A 20,119-nucleotide genomic window follows, 5' to 3' on the forward strand; every position below is an offset into this window, starting at 1 on the left:
GGCCAAATCCTTGCTGCCAGGACAGGGTCTAGTGTGTGCTTTCATAAGGCTGAGTGTTTGCCATGGTAGATCCCACATTTTAGAGCATATTAGGAGTGGCTGAGGGAGCTGGGATGTTTATCCTGGAGAAAAGGAGGATTGGGAGGACCTTATCACTCCTTGAAGGGAGGTTGGAGCCAGGTTGGGGTTGGTCTCTTCTCCTATCAAGCGACAGAATGAAAGGAAATGGCCTCAGGTTGCCCCAGGGGAGGTTCAGGTTGGATATTGGGGAAAGTTTCTTCCCTGAAAGGATGATCAAGCATTGGCACAGGCTGTCCAGGAGATGGTGGAGTCCCCACCATCCCAGAAGGATTTAAAAGCTGTGTAAATGTGGCACTTGGGGACATGGTTTAGTGCTGGGTTTTGCAGTGCTGATAAAAGATTTGGACTTGATCTTAGAGGTCTTTTCCAACCTCAGATGAGATGCTGCTGTCACTTGTCATAAATGGGATAAATAAGAGGATCTGCCAGCTAATTCCTTTGTCCCAAGCAATAGAAGTAATGGATTTATTGATCATGGCTAATGCATGAAAAGCCATTATGTGGTCACAGTGTCTTTGTATAACAATTGATCATTTCATATCACATCTCGTGATAAGCACCCTAATGTGATATTTCTTAGGTCCTATAAGTAATTCTGGGATCTCTTAAGGATTCACTGTGCCTCCTAAAAAAAGGGACAGGTGGGAAGGTGGTTGAAGTATGAGTCCTGCTATGAATTCAGCTCACAGCAAGTAGAATTAAGGGCAGTCTCACAGAAAACCCACTTGTCTTCCCTGTGAGTTTTCACCTGAAGTTTTAGCCTGTACCAGATTTCTTTAATGGAGCTTTTAATTTGGAGTTTAATATTTCAAAAAATCTAAGCAGAGCCCTGCAAGTGAAATTAGAGTGAGATCCATTTCCTGTGACCTGTTGCCACCTGCTGCCTGAGAATAAAGATGATGCATTTAAGTAGCAAGCTGAATTTCCATCAATTTTGTAAGGGATGAATGCTGCTGAGAAGGCATCTGGAAGGTGAATCACAAAGAGAGCAGAACTCTGAGCTGATGTAAGTCAGCATAACTTGGAAAAATCCTGATTTGATCCAGCTGAATGTGTGGTCATCAGCTGAGCTGGAAGGGCAGATGCTGTTTTCATCATCTGGTTGGAAGGGCAGAGCAAATTGACTCAAACAATTCATTCTTAAAGCAGGTTTTGAAACCAGTGGGTTCAAATCTGACCATTTGCTGAACAGAAACAAAATTTACATATCATTTACCTTCTCAGCAGCATCCCTTGCCCCAGATCCACATCTAAGTCTTGGATCCAGATCCAGATCGTTGTCATTGTGAGCCTGCAGTTCTTTTCAGGAATGGAAAACCCACCCAGATTCGGTTATTTGGTTCAGACCTGGCTCAGATCCATTGCCAGGTTGTACCTTGGTGGCAGTAACATCCACAGAATGGGTGTACCAGGAACGTTCTGGAACACCAGATAATTCCAGGAAGCAGAGTTGTCTCTTACAAACCTTTCCCAGCAGCTTTTATTGAATCTTATGGTTTCCCCTTGCTGCTGGAATTATTTCATCTATTCAGCCATGTTACGTTGGCTGACACTTTCATGGCAGACATATCTAGGAAGATTCCTTTTCAACCAGATCTTATCTTTCCATTCAGCATTTCTGCCTCTGATTTTTTTGTTCATGCACTTGCTGCTTAGCCAGATTTATGAAGGCACTACCACAAATGACAGCAAAGGGAGATTTCAGTGTTATGAGGGAGATTTCAGAGAATTGGAATAAGTTATTTCTCTTTAGGAGCTGTTTGGTTGTGGGCTGGTTTTTTTGTGTGTTTTTTAATAATACTTTGAAATCATAGTTCATCTTGGGCATTAAAGAACAGCATTTGCCATGCAAGATAAAATTATAAGGTATCAGATTATGTCCTGGCCTTTTCCTTACAAAGAGGTCTCATAATCCTTGTTCTAATTAAAAAGAAAAATAATTCCATTTCCCTACTCCTTTAGGTTAATTAAATTCCTTAATAATACCGTGAAGGAACAGATCCAAGTGTGAACAAGCTGTAAGAATATTTGCAAACAGGGTCTAATTCTGGCTATGAAAATAAACTGTCACTTTAGTGTGTGGTCATTGCAGAACTGATGTAACAATCCTTGAAAAACCCTTAATGAAGCCAGGGCATTCTATCCTGATGTCCAAACCTGTATCCAAGCTCCAGCTTTGTTCAGGTAAAACTCTCCCTGAGGTCTGTGAGGTAACCAGCAAGTAAACATTAAACCCATAGATCAGGAAATGGTGAGCAAGTCCCATGTAAGTACTGCTGAACGTGTTTCATGGCATCTGTCCTGTAATTTCTTGTCTTGCCTGTATTTGTTTGTATTTGGAGGTTTTCTTGTAGCTCCTCTTGTTATTCGAGGCCTTCTCTGGTTTGTTAGGTAAAAGCCCACAGGGAAATTCTCCTCATATTCTTGGTGCCAAATAGATGGGATGAGCGACAGCTTAAAATCTCCCTAGTTAGCTGTTAAAATTGTTTGGGATCTTTTTTTTGGTGGAGAGATGGATGCCTGAAGAGTGCTTGGGAAAAGAAAAGAGCTGCTTTCCTATTTGCAGGGCCATCATTCACAGCTAAAGTGGAGTTTCCTGGGGCAGCATCACAGAAAACTTGTTTTGTCCAGTTTTCTGTCTTGTGAATGGAGATGTGGCTTGAAACTCAAGTTACTGTCCACACAGAAAGAAACTTACAAAAATGGTAAAACATGGAACAAAAAGCGCTTTTTTTTTCCCCCCAAAGCATCAGCTGGGGAGATCTCACAAGAAAGCTGAGAATTTTCTGACCACAGGGAAATGAGGTCAGGTTTTAGTCCCCCAGTGTCGTGGGGACCATCATCTGTAGATTAAAAGGAGAAATACAAATATTTCAGTCTGCACATCAGCTCTCTGCCTGTCGTTTGAGTCACTCGAAAGCGTGACACGTCCCACTGTTGGTGTCTTCCATGTGCTGTGGAAGTCCAAGTGTCTGTGACCCGAGTACCGACAGCCATCGTGACAGACCAGTCTCTGCTGCAACTGTTCCCCTCCCCCTTGGCAACCTGCAGTGATTGTATTTTGTCTCCTTCCCTTGGGAAAAGCCGTGGTGGTGGATTAGGGGCAGAGCGGGAAGGGCGTGCGAGGAGGAGGGAGGGATCCGCATCCTTCCTCCCCACCTCCAGTTTTATGCATGACTGCACCATTGGGAAGTTGTCTCCTCTGTTTGGGTGGCATGAGTGTGCAGAGCCTCCTCCTGCTTCCATGGGAGAGGGGCTCAGGAAAGGTCTCCCTCACAGAGATGTTGGCTGGAGAAACCCTCTGCAGCCCGCTGGGATCGGGAGGCTGGATTAGAACCTCACCCGGGAGTGGGTGAGGTGGAGCTTAGCTCTCTTTCCCTCTCCCTTGACAGGGCATCCCTCTGGAGCTCCTGCGTGGTGCTGCCCCTGCTGGCTCTCACCTGGATGTCTGCAGTCCTGGCCATCACCGACCGGCGCTCGGCGCTTTTCCAAATCCTTTTCGCCGTCTTCGACTCCTTGGAGGGATTTGTCATCGTCATGGTCCACTGCATCCTCAGGCGGGAGGTGAGAGGGAGGAGTTGTTATGTGTTATATAATTAATGGTATTTCCCATAGAAACCCACCTGGAAAAGTTCCCAGCCAGCCTGGTCACTTCTCTAACCCTACAAATTTCGCTTTTGGGGAGATCGTGGCCACAAGAATGACCATGACATTTTCGGTCAGAGAGAAGGAGAGGTGAATCAGGGTGGAGTTTGGTGAGATGGGATAACATGTAAGGCTTTGCTTGTTTACCAGCAAAATTCTCATTTCCAGAATGTTCACACCCCTCCTCCAAAAAATGCCACATTAAAGAAGCCATTTGTGTGATTTCAGGAGAGGCGAGATGCGCTGAGATTTGCAGGATGAAATCTGTGCTGGCATTAACACCCTGATATTCCAGCTAGGAAGTGCAGCCTGCAATAATCAGGCAAGGAAATTGAGGAAATTCTCTTCAGCCTCCCTGTGGAGATCTAAAATGGTGAATTATATCAGGGAAGAAAAGGACAAATCTTTTATGTTTCTTTTATTCTTTTCATCCTACGGAGTGGAGAGACTATTAATAACAGAGACAGGAAGGGGCTTTTTTTTCAATATTAATTTTATCTTCTTACAGTTCCTTTAAATTCAGTAAAACAGATTAATTTCTTATGTCAGGCCAATGAAATCAATGGAATTACACCACTGGCTTGGCTGAGACTCCTTCCACTAATTGCATTATGAATATGAGTCTGCATTTAACTCCCATTGCAGTCACTGGGATTTTTTTTTCCAGTTATTTCAGTGAGTTTGGGATCAGATTTATATTACAGGATCCTGATCAGACTTTGTAGACACTAATACAATGATTATTGCAGGAGCATCAATTTTAAACATATTCCAAGCTGCAAAATAAAGGACATGTTTATTCCTGACTGTATAAATCAAGCAAATGGAAGTGACCTAGGCAGTGACCCAGGGTTGCTGGAAAAGCTCAGAGTTGCTCTTCAGTGTGTGAAATAAGTAACACTTAAACCATGTGAAAGAAATGCCTGGATGCTGCTAAAGCAGGGTCTGTGTCCTTTTGATCTAACAAGGGCTGGCTTTGTTTTGGATTTCAGCAGAATTTAACGTGGTTTGGTCAGCCTGACTCTGACCTTTGCCAATGTGTTCCTGCAGGTCCAGGATGCTGTGAAGTGCCGGGTTGTCGATCGTCAGGAGGAAGGGAATGGAGACTCAGGGGGGTCGTTTCAGAACGGACACGCTCAGCTGATGGTAGGGAAATCTCCCACTTCCCCTTTATTAGGGGGTTTTTGGGGATTTTTAACTCATAACTGATTATCAGAGGACTCTGTCCATCCGAGATCCTGAATTCACCATTCTTGTTTCCTTTAAACTTTTGCTTCAGCAAGCAGAGCCCTTAAATTGGACTTTTTCACACAAATCTGGGGCGTTGCATTGTACTTTTAAGGTTCTCAAGCTCGCACACCAGGTTTTGCAGACATCTTGGTGAGATCCTTTCTTTCCCAGAAAAATAAAGAACCAAAATACACCTCCCATGTCTTCCAGACATTTTCATCCCCATTCAAGCTGCCTTGTCCTGGCTGGAGCTAGGAAGTTGTAGTTTAATACTGTTTTAATTACAGTCTGTTGGGTGACTACCATAAAAAATGCTGTCTCAGAGAGATTTTTTTCTCTCAAAAGCTCACTTTGCTTCACTGGGAATAGTTTAAGCTCTGTAAATTGTGGTCCTGTTGTGTAAGTCCTTTGCAGACAGTAAAGGAATAGTCTGTGAGATTTTGCCCTGCATCTGCTCCACTGTTATGATGAAGTTGATGCAAGAAACATTTAATTTCTGAGGTTAAGATAAAGATATCAGGAGAATCAGAGGATTTGAGCAAATTCCAAGAGCTCCTGGTTAATATTAGAGCTATAGCACAACCCAGTGATGTTTTTTTCCAGTCACTCCTGTGCTGAGCAGTTTCTGCCTGGGTACGGGGCCTCATTTCAAACAGCACAATTTTGGAGTCAAGACATCAGCAGAGCTTTAATTCCTCCACCCCTCGGTGGTGTTTGCTAAAAACAGGTGCCTCATTTCTCATTTAAATGCAGAGTCTCCTTGTTTTCAGACAGGTTCTCGCTCTGCCTAATTGTGGGTAATTAGAGGGCCCCTTGCATGCCTGGTATTTTGGCTTCTTCAGCAATAGACACCACAATCAAACCCAGCCTCAATCTTATTTTCCCTAAGTTAACACCCAGAGCTTTCTTATTCTCCCTCTGTAAATCACGTGCCTTCAAATTATTTATATAACCCCCTCCAGATTCTCAGCAGCCTGAAAAAAAGGTGGATCCTGTGATGGTCAGTCTGCTGCCACCATCCCAAGTTCCAGGGTTTTGCATCTCTGTACAACTCCACGTTTCCTTTCATTATCAGCCACCTTGGGAAATTCTGTGTCAGAGTTTTTTAGCAATGTTGCATTTCCTCCTGTGCTGCTGACGAGTGTGTGGAGGAGCAGGGAGCTTACAATCACTTTCCTCACATTCCAGCAGAAAAAGCTGAAGAATCTGGCTGTGAGTGATGACTCCTCACTGGTATTTTTAGAGGGGCACAATGTTATTTTGTTGTAAAATCACCAAAGGAATCAAAAGCTTTTGCAGGATGACATTTTTGCTGTTACCTTTTCCATTTATCTCCAAATCTGCCCAGCTAGTGAAAAGGAGCTTAGCTGAGTAGAACTGTTTTGCCCCACAAAATCTTGTTGACTGGTATTAAATATAAACCTGTCTTTCATTTATTTATCAGCAGAACTAGTGCAGCTGTTCAGCTGCATTTTTTCTGGAACTCCTATCATGAAAATGAGATTATATTTTTCTGTGTCATCCCATTTGCCCATTCAAATGTTAGTTCAGTCGTATTTCTTTCCTGTTCTTTTCAGATTTGTTTGATATCCCAAAGAATTTACTGGGAAATTGATATCAGGAAGGCTGAGATAGTTAAAAAACTCTTGGCTCTCAACCTGCTGTATTTAAGTGTTTATCCCAGGGGGCTGGGGATTTTTCCCACATTCTTCTCAGTATTCAAATGGATTTCATTTCATCACATTAATACAATTATGTTAAGTGTCTTTCTGAAATGATACCAGAAATAATCAGTGAACTCTTCTACCTTTTGCCAGTCAGCAGCTTCCCTGTTACTCCATGAAAGCTCACGGCCTGCTGTGACTCAGTTTATCCAGTTCTTTGAAATGTTATCTGCTCAAAGCTTCAGAAAAAGGATTAACTCCTCCTGGGAGAAGAAAGGAGTTCCCTTTGGCTGCACAAACCACTTGAAAAAGTTATTCAGCCTTTGTGCCAGTGGGAGCCATTGATTTTATATGTTAAGAGTTTCAGAAGCAGAGACTTGTTCCCACTTCTTGTGACTTGGTGACAGATCACAAAAAAGCCCAGCGGGGGTGGAGCATTCCCAGCAGGACCCCCAGATCTCTTTAATAAAGGGTGGGGAATCCACTTAAATTTATCTGTGGAGTGATACATCCAAAACACTTTGGGCCAGGAACCTGTTCCTGGTTTTTCAGGGGTGTGCATAAATGTGCTCCAGCAAGATATTTTAATCAGCCCAGGAATAAGTGAATGGATGAGCAGATGAACTGTTGAAAAGCAATGTTCCAGCTTTATCAGTGATAAAATTCAAAAGCCAATAGGTGGGAAAACTTGGTCTGTTTTCCATGTTTGAAAATCCAAGCCAAACTTCTCCCCTCCACTCTCCTGGCAAAGGCTGTGCCCACCTCACTAATAAAGTGGGGGTTTTGCAATTTCCAAGTTTTCCTGTCCTTCACGACCCCCTTTTGACCACATCCCCTGTGTTCTCTGTCTTTCAGACTGATTTCGAGAAGGACGTGGACATGGCTTGTAGATCAGGTGAGCACATCACAGGTGAGAATCAGCAAGTGACCTGGTTTGGGGATTGAACTAGGCCATTTTTTTTCTTCCCTTTCTGTTTCCTTTGTGTGTGTCTTGGTGCCTTGCATGTCCTCACGTGGGTTGCCCTTCCTTTCAACCCCAGACAAAAGAGCACAACACCCTGAATTCTCCCTTTGCTTCTCCTATTTTCCTCTAGCTCCTTTGGCCTTTTAACTGAGATCAAGACTTGCCTCTGAGGAATTGTTTTTTTTTGCCATGTAACATGGTGGCAGAGAAGAGCATCAAGGAAGAAGAGATGGGATCCATCTCTTCCTGCTGTGATCCTTCTTTGTTCCAGCAACCCTTGCTGGGGTCATGCCATCCTCAGACAGCCCTGTGCTCATGAAGGGTGTTTTTGTAGAAAGTCTGGAGTCTGGAGAGCCTTCCCACCACTCCACCTGGCTCCAGGCTCTTCTGTGCACCTGGAAGTGGTTGGATCTCTCCTCCTCTGCCTGCTCCTTTCTGCTGTGTGTTCATCACACAGGTTCCTCTGGATCCTGAGGATGTGCATGACTTGACAGCCCCTTTTCTCAATAATCCCAGGGGTGTCTGTGCTGCCTGGATTCTCCCTGGCTGCCTGTTCCTCTCTGCAGGTTTCATCCTATCCTGGTCCTGGCATGCCTGACCTTCTGGCTGAGGTTATTTTTCTTACCCTTTGTAGATACTGAGGCCCTCCCAGACTTCATTTGCCCTCCCAGACTTCTCCCCTCTGCCAAGCAAGAGAAAGACCAGCTTGCTTGGGAATTGCATTATTCATATCTTCCAAACCAGGATCTTCCCAAGCCAGGGACAGCACAGTCTGTGTTCAGTTACCACTATGGCAAAGCTTCTCTCACTGTCTTTTTATTAATCTTTCTTTTTTGCCTTCCTTCTTTCCTTCTTCCTTGTTTTCATTCCTTCTCTCTTTCTCTCCTTCCTTCCCTGCCCTGCCTTTCTTTCTCCCCTCCTCTCTCTCTTTCTATAAACATCTACCTGTCCTTTTCATTTATCCTTTTCTTTATCTCATCTATCATTTATTTATCTGCTTCTAATGTATTTATCTATAATTCATCTCTTTCGTTCTGTCTCACAATCACTTATTTATCTCTGTCCTCAGCTGTCTGTCTAGCTGTGCCTGTTATTTATGTATTTCTATCTGTCAACATTTGTCCCTGTCACTGTGTTTCTGTGTATTGTCTATCACTGTCACTATCATTTATCTGTCTAATATCTATCTATATCTTATTTATCTTTTCCTGTCCATCTCTCTGCCTCACTCCCTCTCCCTGTGCTTATCACAGTCACAGTATATTTATCTCACTTACCCCTGTGATATCTTATTTCACGGTCTCTTTTGTCCATTTATCTCTTTTCAGGGTCTCTCCATTTTTTTTTTTCTTGCTGTTTTTCTGTCTCATACTCTCTAATTTAATTTCTAGCTGTCAGCCTCTTCCCATTTGTCTCCCTCCTTCTCTTTTGACACCAAATATCTCAGTCCCAAGAAACCACGTGTGAAAAACATGTGTGTGGGGCCATGTCTGAGTCGAGGAGATGCTCAGGGAACATTCACCAGGCACAGAGTCAGCTGTAAACACCGGCAGACCCCCAGATTCCTCCTCTAGAGGAGCCTTTCTGGATCTGTCACCACACCTCTTCATCCCAAATTGAGTTTCCCAGAGGAGGGGAAGGAGCTGATTTGTTTCACATGATTTCATGGCAGGAGCCCCTGGATCAGAAGCTTGCCAGCAGCCTAAGCTTCCCCTCCTTTGCCAACATCAACTCCAGAATTTGTATTTGTCTGCCTGGAGATTCTCCTTCTCTCATAAAGTGCCATTAGATTGTGCCAAGATAAGTAGTTAATAATAAACCTCATTTCAGAGACCTTTTGGAGTGATGCATCATCCCATGCACTCTGCTTATTGAATAATAAAATCCAGGAACCTGTCCAATGGTTTCTGGCCGTCATTCCTCCTGGAGGCACCATCTCCCCTCTTGTGATGGATTGGAGATGTGGCTGAGACCACTCAGAACCCCCTCACGTTGATCCCCTGGTAGGACTTGCTCCAGGGCTCAGTGTTGAAGGCTCATTTCACTCCTTGCTTGGAGATTGCCAAGTAGAAACCTCTCCAAACCTATTTTCTGCAGCTGATGTGAGGATGGAGAAGAGCCTGGATCAATAAACCTTGCTGGGACTCCCAAGGGAAGGGCTTGATTTGCTCTGATTTATCCCAACAATGCCAAGATGTTTGTGGCTGACAGAGTTTTCAGCTTTAAAAGCTCTTTGCGAGCTCTTTTTATTCTCCTTGGTGCCCTGCTCATGCTGCCTTGCATGCTCTGTGGTCTTGGGAGGGGGGAGTTTGATCTTCCCTCACTCCCACTCAGAGCTGGTAGAAAAATCAGCATGTCCTTAGTGCCATGGGGTGCCCATCCCACCTCTGTCCCACATGGAGCAGCTGAATAATGTCAGCTCACCCCAAAAATCCTTCTCCCTGGTCCTAAAAAAGATCCATTTACCTATTTTTATTTCCTCCTTGCGATGGGTGAAAGGGGAACATGCACTTCTTTCTCTTTTGCTGTGCTGAAGTCCTGGGTAAGTAGCCCACAACACTTTGTCCCTGCTCCACACTCTGATTTCCATGATTTTCTGATTTTCCACCCAGCAGAAACATCAAGGTTGACGTAATTATTTTCCCAAGATCTTTGCCACAGCCTGAAATCAACTGAGCAATAGATTATTATGCCTGGAAAGGGGACAAATTATTTTTCTTGTGTGGGAATGAATGTCCAAATGTCCTTTGTGATGCGTTCACTTCCTACTGAGTTTTAAGTTTTCCTCTCTTTTTAAGGAGCATTCCCATCACCAGCTGGGATTTTCCCTTTTCCTGAAGGGAAATCAAAAATTGCTAAATAATGAGCTCTCACAAAGGCTTACCATGATTACTGGAACGTAAGATTTTATGGAGAGCAGTTTGAATTCGTAACAAAATATGGTGTGTTTCAAAATACCAATTTATTAACACTGGAACTGTTAAGGGAAAAGAGCAACCTGAAGTATTTTAGTGAGTTAATACAAAAAATTAAATTTGAAAGAGGCTGGAACTCGATGATCTTTTAAGTTCTCTTCCAGCTCAGGCCCGTTGATGATTTTATAGTTGCATGAATCATTGATAATGTTGTATTTCAGCTATTTCCTGAATCAAAATAATCTTTTTACACAAAAGTAACCTTTATTTTAAAGAATTCTACTCCACAGGCTAATAATGTATAGATTTCGTATATACATGCATATAGTAGATGTACTAAATATCTAAAAATCTCTTTGGTTTTCAGGGTATTGTCATCAATATGTTGGCCTAGATGGGAGTTTTGGCCGTGGTTGTGTTGGAAAACTCACATCACAGAGAACTCTCCCAAAATAACAAAGTTTTTTCCTCCCTAGCTTTAATTTTGCCTTCGGTATCCTGGATTTTAAAAATACAAATAATGTTAAGCACTGTTGTGCCTTTTTGGGAGAGGTGCTGGCAGGGAGTGACTGTGGGAGGTGTCTTGATGTGTCAACAAAACCCCAGGTGAGGTGCTGAGGACGCTTCTCTGTCTCCCCAGTGCTGAACAAAGACATCACCACGTGCAGAACCTCGACCATCACGGGGACCCTGAAGCGCCCGTCGCTGCCCGACGAGGAGAAACTGAAACTCAACCACCAGAAAGGCTCATCCAACTTCAACAGTCTTCCAGCCAACGTCTCCAAGATGCACCTTCAGGGCTCCCCACACTACCTGGGGGCCATCAACCTGAACGAGTTCAGCAACCACTCCCTCACCCTGAAGAAGGACAAGAACCAGCCGCCGAAATCCATCTACATCTGCGACGGGGACATCTTCAAGAAGTTGGACTCGGAGCTCTCGCGGGCGCAAGAGCAGACCCTGGACACCAGCTACGTGATCCTGCCCACCAACACGTCCACCTTGAGGGCCAAACCCAAGGATGAGAGCAAATACAGCATCAACATCGACCAGATGCCTCAGACACGGCTCATCCACCTCAGCATGGCCACCGACCCCGGCTTCACGGTCAAGAGTCCCCCGCGGGAGCCGGTGACCATGGCGTGCAGCGAGGTGCAGGGTTCCTCCATGATCCAGCAGCAGCAGCAGCTGGCTCCACAGAACATCTCCAACGAGTCACAGATTCCCAACAGCCTGTGTGACACGGGTGACTCAGGGAACTCAGGTGTGGTGTCCAAGAGCGAGACCGTCTCCACCCTCTCCATGAGCTCCTTGGAGGTGAGCGTGGAAATCGGGGTGTTGTTCTCAGCCCAGGATGGTGTTCTGCCCTCAATCCCACCACTCCAGGGGGTTCAAAATAAGAACTTCAGGGAAAATGTGGCCTAGGATGCAATGCCAGTGTCATGTTACCCTGAGGGACCACTGGCATGCGGTCACATTTTGGAATGTGGTGTCACAGCTTCCAGAGCACATTCCATTGCTGGATCAACTGTTTTTAGCTCTACAGGTTGCTGCAAAGTCAAAAAAAGAAAGTTAATTTGTCAAAGACTGTTCATTTTAATGCCAGGCACATGGCCTGCCTTATCTTTCCCCCATTCTATCCCCTGCCCTATTTCCCATTTTGAAGGTTTCAGTCATGATACAGCACACCCCAGTGATCCAGGCTGGACAGGGCTTGGAGCAACCTGGGATAGTGGAAAATGTCCGTGCCCGTGGCAGGAGGTTGGAACTGGGTGATTTTAAGATCCCTTCCAACATAAATGATTCAATAACTCAAAATATTTGGCACTTCCCATCATGGAGAGCCAGAGAAACATGTTAAAGGTGTAGAAAAAGGGAAAGGAGAAGGACTTTTCCTCTTTTATCCTCTTACTAACCTTTACCCATCTTTTTCTCTCCCGAATACCCAGAGGCGGAAATCCCGGTATGCAGAGTTAGATTTTGAGGTGAGTGCATCCCTTTCTAAATGTTGATCCCAAATTTTTTGAGCAACCTTCTCCAATTATCTCACCCTTGTCAGAGCACAGGCAAATCCATATTCAGCCTGCTCATGGATGGAAAGGGAAATCCTTCTAGAAATTGTCCTGCCTCTCCTTCTGGGCAGCAGAAGGTAGAAGTGAAATGCAGACTGGTCAAATTAAAAAGAAAATGAGATTGTGGAACAGTTTCTAATGAAATTACCTGAATTCTACATGTTTGGGTGATCTCTGAGCACATTTACAGAGGTGACAAACTGCGGAAAGGCTGAGCATGGGGACAAGTATCAGTTAGAGAAGGGCAGCAAACCTTCCTTAGGACATTGACAGTCAGGCTCTTATTTTGCAGCATAAAAATTTGATTATTGCAAGTTTAAGGGTTATTTTAGGTCAAAAACTTTGTATTTTCCACTTTCTCCCGCCATCTCACCTTGAAAATAAAGGCAGTGCTGCAGTGGGTCCTCAGGAAATGTCGAAGGTGTTTTAGGCACCTGCAGGGAGACAGAGCTGGGGTTAAATGAAGTAACTCTGGGGGGAGGACGTGCTCCTGATGAACGGGGTTTGCTGACCTGTGGCCCTTTGTGTTTGCTCCAGAAAATCATGCACACAAGGAAACGTCACCAAGACATGTTCCAGGACCTGAACAGAAAACTCCAGCACGCAGAGAAGGAGAAGGAGTCTCCAACAACGGACAGCAAGGTTAGTCAGACACTTCCAGAAGCCCTCTGGTGCCAGCAGGAGCATGGGAGACAGCAGGAAATTGGTTTTCGACCATGCATGTTGCCAAAAGCACACATGCACCACCCAGCAGCCCAGCAAGAGGATGTCTGTCCCCACGTCTGTCCATGGTGTTGTTTTCCCTTTGTCTGTCCTTGGCATTCCCTTCCAGGTCATCCCTTTGTGCCCTATTCGTTCACTCTTAGGAAGGAACTGGAAATTGGGTTGACCATGAGGAAATCTGGGTGAAAAGTGGAGAGGGTAGAAAGAGGGGAAGCATCTCCCCTCCCTTGTGGGGCTGAGGCAGAGGCCAAGGTGGCAGTGATGGGATATTTAGGATGGCCACAGGAGTGGGATTTAAGGTGTGATGTTGGGAGCACATTCTGGGCACTGGAGACTATTAAATGTAGGTTATTTGTGACAGCTGATCACCTGAGCATGTGGAAATGAGCAGGTCCAGACAAGGCCATAGAAGTTCTCCAAGGGCTGGAGCATCTTTTCTATAAGGAAAGGCCGAGAAAATTTGGATTGTTCAGCCTGGAGATGACTCCTAGATGAACTTATTGTGGCCTTTCAGTCCCCACAGGAGATGGAGAGGGACTTTGACAAGGTCAGGTAGTGACAAGACTGTGACAGCTAACAAGGGGCAAGGGCTCCAACCTGAAAGAGAGTAGGGTTAGATTGGATATTGGGGAGAAATTCTTCCCTCTGGGGATGCTGAGGCCCTGGCACAGGTTGCCCTGTGAGAAGCTGTGGCTGCCCCATCCCTGGAAGTGTCCAAGGCCAGGTTGGACAGGGCTTGGAGCAGCCTGGGATGGTGGAAGATGACTCTGCTCATGTCAGGGGGTTGGAATGAGATGATTTTTATAGTCTTTTCTGACCCAAACCATTCTGTGGTCCTGTGACATCCAGGAGCAAAGTTCCAGGGAAAAGGCAACTCCTTTAAAGAAGACAGACTTAGGGAAGGACCTTTCAGCCTTTCTTAGGGGCAGAGATCTGGGACTGGAAAAAATTATCAGCAGCCTTTGTAATAATTGGTGTTGTAAATTATAAAATAAGGAAGAACAGGCAGATGGCACCTTCCAGCCAGCTGGGCAAGGACTGAAAGGCTGCAAGGAATTCTTACAGCTCCAGCTGAAGAGAAAAACAAGCAGCAGAGCCAGGTTGACAGTAAGAAATTAAATTTCCTGCACTCAGGAGAGAGGCGAGGTGAGCTAATTATAACAATTCTTGGTGATTTATAATCAGAGCCCCTCATGAAAAGAAAGACATTGAGGGGCTGGGGAGAGAAGGGCAACAAAGATGGAGAAGGGTCTGGAGCACAGGTCTGGTGAGGAGCACTTAGGGGAGCTGGGGGGGCTCAGCCTGGAGAAGAGGAGGTTCAGGGAGGACCTTCTGCTCTCTAGAACTCCCTGACAGGAAGTTGGAGCCAGATGGGAGTCGATCTTCTCTCCCAGGTAAAAAGTGATAGAACAAGATGAACTAGCTCCAGTTGCACCAGGGGGAGTTCAGGGTGGATATTGGAAAAAGTTTCTGCAGTGAAAGGGTGGCCAAGCATTGGAGGAGGCTGCCGCAGAGCAGTGGTGGAATCACCATCCCTGGAAGTGTTCAGAAACCTGGGGACACAGTTTAGGGGTGGCCTTGGCAGTGCTGGGTTGACAGCTGGATCACTGATCCTAGAGGTCTTTTCCATCCATCAATGATTCCATGATCCTAAGACAGATCCAGGATGTAGCACCCCCCCTGCAATGTGACAGATGTGGCACTGGTGGGGTTTATTTTGATGGGACTCCCTTGGAGGCAAGAGCAGAGCTCAGAGGATGATGGAACAAGAGGTTTGGGGTTTTTTGGAGGGAAGCAGAGCACTACAGAGCCTTTGGTCTGTGATATAAGGGTCTCTTTGAGCAAGGTCTTATAAGCTCTTGGAGATTTATATCACACCCGAGATAGCTCAGTCACTTCAGATGGCATAAAATCAGCAGGATGGCTTCTGTGGCAGTGTTGGAAACAGAAAAGTTTTAATAAAAGGCAAAATAACAAAGCTCTTTTCAGAGAAAAACTGAGCCAGGGCAAGAGGTTCTTGTTCTTGGTAAAACCCCTCACAAAAGCAATTAGTTTCTTTGTTCTCTTCTTTTTCTAGTAAATTGCCTAGGTGGGACTTTTTGGCTTCTGTCCAATTGGCTATTCTTAAGTTTGAGGTGAAGTTCCCAAGGTCCTGTGAGATGTCTTTTCACCTAATTGAGGAGAGAAACATCTGGGTTTTTTTTTCCTTTTTTAGGAGACAAAGGGTAATTTTGTCACTCTGTCTACAGGGTACACATTCTGACACGTGTTTGGACCCCACATTGCTGTGCTGAGCTCCAGAGATGTTACCCCAGCAAATCCTGTTTTTATTGTGTGTGGCAAGGTGTCATTGTGGGCTGCCCAGTGTAACAGAGTGAGAGGCAGTGGGTCTACAGGTTCAGACCAAAGAATCCTGCCTGGCCCAGAATCCCAATGTGTCTCACTCAGTGTCACCTTTTGGGGCAGGTTTTTTTTTGCAGTTATTTTAGTATGACGCAGCTGTAAACCCCAAAAATGCTTAAATGCAGTGTAAAAGCTAATCTGTGGTCTATTTGCAGGAGGGTTTTATAGATTGGGAAGGTTTTAGCATTTCAGATATGCATCTGTGTAGAATTAAAGTTGCCACTGTCAGCATCAAAGAGCTTTGAGCTGCTGAAGGAGGTCCTGAAGGTGGCTTTTGCATATTGACTGAATCTTTTTCAAGTTGGGAATTTTCTCTTGGATGTAACAGGAGAGGGGGAGCTTGTGAAGAGCAGGATTGGCAAGTCAGGAGTGGGTATTGGTTTAAAAAACATCCAAAGCAATGCAAAGTCAAATAAACAGGTTTTTTTCCAGCCTTTTTTCTACCATTTGCTGCTGAGATCCCCATTGGAACTCAGGCCCCATCTTCAGCTCTCCCTGAGAAGGCAAAGAGCAGATAACAGGGATTAAAGGACCAACAAAAGAATGTTTTCTCTTTTATGTGTGTTTAGGTTATAAAACGATGGAGTGCTTCTTCTGGTGGCAGTGATAAAACAAACCTGAGTGTAAGTCTGGCTTTCATTTGCACTGCAGAGCATCCTGGACCTATCCAACCCCTTCCATGACATTGTCTTGGTTTGAAAGACAGGTGTCTGCTAAGGAAGGCAGGAGCCTCCCTTGAAATGGAAAATGTAAACCCCCTCCCTCCAAATTATAGTTATAATTTTGAAATTGAGGGGCTCTCAGGCAAAGATATGGGAGCAGGAATAACAGGTCTTTACTAGGAAAATTAAAAATACAAATGCTATTGCATTGTATTTTTACAAAAAAATTACAAAAAAGAAAACAAACCACTGACAGAGTCAGAGCAGGAGCTGACAGCCTGTGGGTCAGGGTGGTGGCAGCAGTCCCATCCCAGGGTGGCTGCAGCCCTCCTGCAGTGGGTTCTGTTGGAGCAGGGATCCTGGACAAGGGTGGAGTTTTCCTCTGAAGCTCCAGGGGTGCTGTAGATGGGCCTGGTCTTCCTCTGGGAATCCAGTGGAGAAGAAAGCTGTTCCTCTGGGAATGCAGTGGGAAAAGGCTGCTGTGGTATTCCCAACCTCAGATTATATCCAGTTAGGAATGCTTGGCTCCTCCCCCTGGGTGGAGCATCTCCCCATGGGATGATGGCATTTTATCAGCCCTGCAGTGACACTCACTGGCCCATTACCAGCAGAGATCTCCTGGAGGGAGGGTTGGTTGTGGAAGAGATAAAGGAAACTGCCCAATGAGCAGAAGGTAACTGCCCCACCTCTAACAGATGGGAAATAGAACCCACACCCCCAGCTAAATCTTTCAACCTAAGGCAGACATGAATCCCAACATTCCTTAACCAGCAGAAAGCTCTGTGCCCTGTGGGCATGAGCAAGGTCGTGACAGGATCCTGGAGTACCCCTGAACCCTTCCTCATCCCAGAGCAGAGGGGATATTTCCTGGGTCTGCTCCATCTGCCCACATTGCTGTTCTCTCTTATTCCCCTTTTGAATAAAAAACCACAAAGTCAAGCTCCCAGGTCTCTCTCAAAGCCTGGCATGTTCCCAAGCTCTCCTGGCAGCATGTCCCATTGTCCTCAGTCCTTTCCAGGATACAATGCTTGTCCTGATCTTGCTGTTCCTCTCTCCTCTCTCAGCTCCAAGGTCAGAAAAGTGCTGATGAAACTGCAATTAAATGTCTGCACAGGACAGGCATCATGTGGATTCGTAGGAATGGTGCTGGACATTTTTAGGGATCAGTTTTTTAGGGATTTTATTGTAAATTGCCACCCACACAGTACTCCAGTGCATTTACCATATCACACTAAACAAAAGGTCCTTTCACATGAACTCCTAAATTGTCAGATTTTAAGGAAACACCAAGAAAAAAATGGGATGAAGAAACAGATTTTCAATCTCTTTAGAAAAAAGGGTGGAAAATTCAACCATCACATTTTATTTATTGTTGAGAATTTCTCCAGCTTCAAGGGTAAAATATGATTTTTAGAACCCCTTTTAGAGGGGTTTTCAGCTTATGCTAGCACATATGTTCCTCTTTTTAGGTATCCTGACAGATGGAAACTTGGGATAAATGTTAGTGCTATGTAGAGTCGATATAGAAAAATGTCCTTTGCTCACTGTCCCAGAGAAGTAACTGGCAGAGCTGGAAACATAATCAGGGACTCACAGAATCATTAAGGTTGAAAAAGACTTCTAAAATCATCAAGTCCAACCACTAAACTCTGTCCCAAAGTGCCACAGCTAAAAATTCCTCCCAGAATGTGACTCCACCACTTCCCTGGGCACCTATTCCAATATTCAATATCCCAGCTCTCTTGACCATCCTTTCAGTGAAGGAATTTTTCCTAATATCAAGCCTAAACCTCCCCTGGCACAATTTGAGCACATTTCCTTTTGTCCAATCCCTTGGGAAGAGAGACTTGAGTTATAGGGAATTTTAAATGGAGACAGCTTTGGGGATGAATTCTGCTTTTCCATCAACGTGTGGTTGAGGAATCCTAATCCACATCCCCCTGGGACTGGGGTGTCCCCACTGCCATCAGCTTCCTAATGAGCGGGGCTGGTATTTCAGAGAATTATGGGAAGCAGGATAATTCCTGGAATGCCAGTCAGGTCTGAATCTTGCTCATATTCCAGGCATTCCCAGGGATGTGGCACTGGCCACAGGTATTGTTTCACTGCAGTTATTCTGCTGGAAACCAAAGCACATTTCTAATGGTGAACTAAGTTGAGCCTCAGAGTACAATAATAAAGAATTGCCCCTCCTTGGGGAATAAACATGGATTTTTTTCCATATTTTCTTTTCCAGTTTATTACATAAAATTTATTCCATGTGACACGTAGTATCTTTTGTCTGTACCTCAACTCTAAAATGCTCCCACTGGGAGCACCCTCAACTATTCCTGATTAAAATCACATTTTCCAGCAGGATCCACGTTCAAAGCACACAGGACCACACATCCAGGTGGTGTTTAAGCCTTGGCCACCTCTTCCCTGCAGCAGAAAATCATGGCCAGACTCAAAATGGCTTTGAGCTGAAGGAGGGACATTTAGATGGGATATTGGGAAAAAGTTCATCCCTTTGAGGCCCTGGCACAGGTTACCCAGAGGAGCTTTGGATGTTTCAGCCTGGAAGTGTCCAAGGCCAGGTTGGGCAGGGTTGGGAGCAACCTGGGATAGTGGAAAGTGCCCATGGCAGGGGATGGAATGAGGCAATATTTAAGATCCCTTCCAACCCAAACCGTGCTGGGATTCTGTGATTTGTGGCTGTGTGAAATGATCAGGGGTGTAGACACTATTTCCCAAAGTTAAATTTTTCCATACTAGGGAATTAAGATTGGAGCAGGACGACATCCAGCAAGATCTGATGACAGCCAAGTTGAAAATCAGGTTTTTAATGCACAGATGGATCTCTGTATGACCTTGCTACGATCCTGGCAGGTCCCTTTCCCCTCTGGATATTCTGTGGTAAATTTTTTCTCCCTTGCAGTCTTCAGGTGAGGCAAGGAAGGTGGAGCTGATTTTTTTCCTAACTCAGAAGGAAATTTTGGCATTGTAGGCAGGAATTTTTTGCTCATGTTTTGCTGGAATTTGGGACAGATGTTCTCTGTCCACCTGAAGAGATGGAAGAACCTAAAAATAGCACCTCAGGAACAGCTGGTTTGCTGTGCTCACCCTCCTCCCAAACCTGTGGAGGTTTCACACTGTTGCCCTTCCGTTTAATCCCAGACCAAACTGGAAGCTGGTGTAGCCCCCGAGAGGAAAACTGAATGAGCTCTGTGTGTGTGGAATATTTATCCCCCTGACAGCTTATTTGCAACCAGGAAGCATCAAAGGAGCCAAAGACTTGGAGACAAGCACAGCAGGATTTGCATCAAAATACCCAGCCACCCCCACCAGGCATCCTGATGGAAATTTAAAGCTTTCTTGGTGTCTGGGATGCCCCAAACCCTCATTTTTAAGGCTGCAATAAGCAGTGAGTGGCTTCCACGTGGATTATAAATCTCACTTTATATAAGGGAGACTTTGGATGTATGTTGAAATGCTAGCTTGGGACTGACTCAGACAGCAGAGTTCTTCCTTCCTAATCATTCCCATCACTTTGACTCCTTCTTTACCTCCCCAATTGCTACCAAAAAAAGAAAAAACCCCATTGTTGGAAAACCGTGCCGCAAGTTTGTTTCTCCCTTTCAAAGCCTGACCTTTGCCTGGCAGACTGCAGGCTCCACCACGCAATTTCTTCCCCTTTTTCCTCCTAAATACACAGAGTTACCCAGCTTTGAATTCTTGTAGCTGAGAGTTCTTCACATTAAAGCAGGGTAGTGGTTATTTT

At 45.0% G+C, this 20,119-nt stretch overlaps 1 protein-coding gene across 1 annotated transcript in view; it reads left to right on the top strand.

Moving 5' to 3' along the window:
• LOC103816826 (adhesion G protein-coupled receptor B1) overlaps window positions 1-20,119 on the top strand; it is a 133,950-nt gene that overhangs the window by 105,567 nt on the left and 8,264 nt on the right. Inside the window, exons 18-23 of the mRNA XM_050970761.1 lie at window positions 3,474-3,645; window positions 4,777-4,872; window positions 7,476-7,515; window positions 11,140-11,816; window positions 12,449-12,484; window positions 13,109-13,213. Coding sequence (XP_050826718.1) covers window positions 3,474-3,645; window positions 4,777-4,872; window positions 7,476-7,515; window positions 11,140-11,816; window positions 12,449-12,484; window positions 13,109-13,213 — 1,126 coding nt within the window. The remainder of the gene's footprint in view (window positions 1-3,473; window positions 3,646-4,776; window positions 4,873-7,475; window positions 7,516-11,139; window positions 11,817-12,448; window positions 12,485-13,108; window positions 13,214-20,119) is intronic.

The sequence above is a fragment of the Serinus canaria genome, chromosome 2 (genome assembly GCF_022539315.1).
Source record: "Serinus canaria isolate serCan28SL12 chromosome 2, serCan2020, whole genome shotgun sequence".
In the NCBI taxonomy this organism is placed as follows: Eukaryota; Metazoa; Chordata; class Aves; order Passeriformes; family Fringillidae; genus Serinus; species Serinus canaria.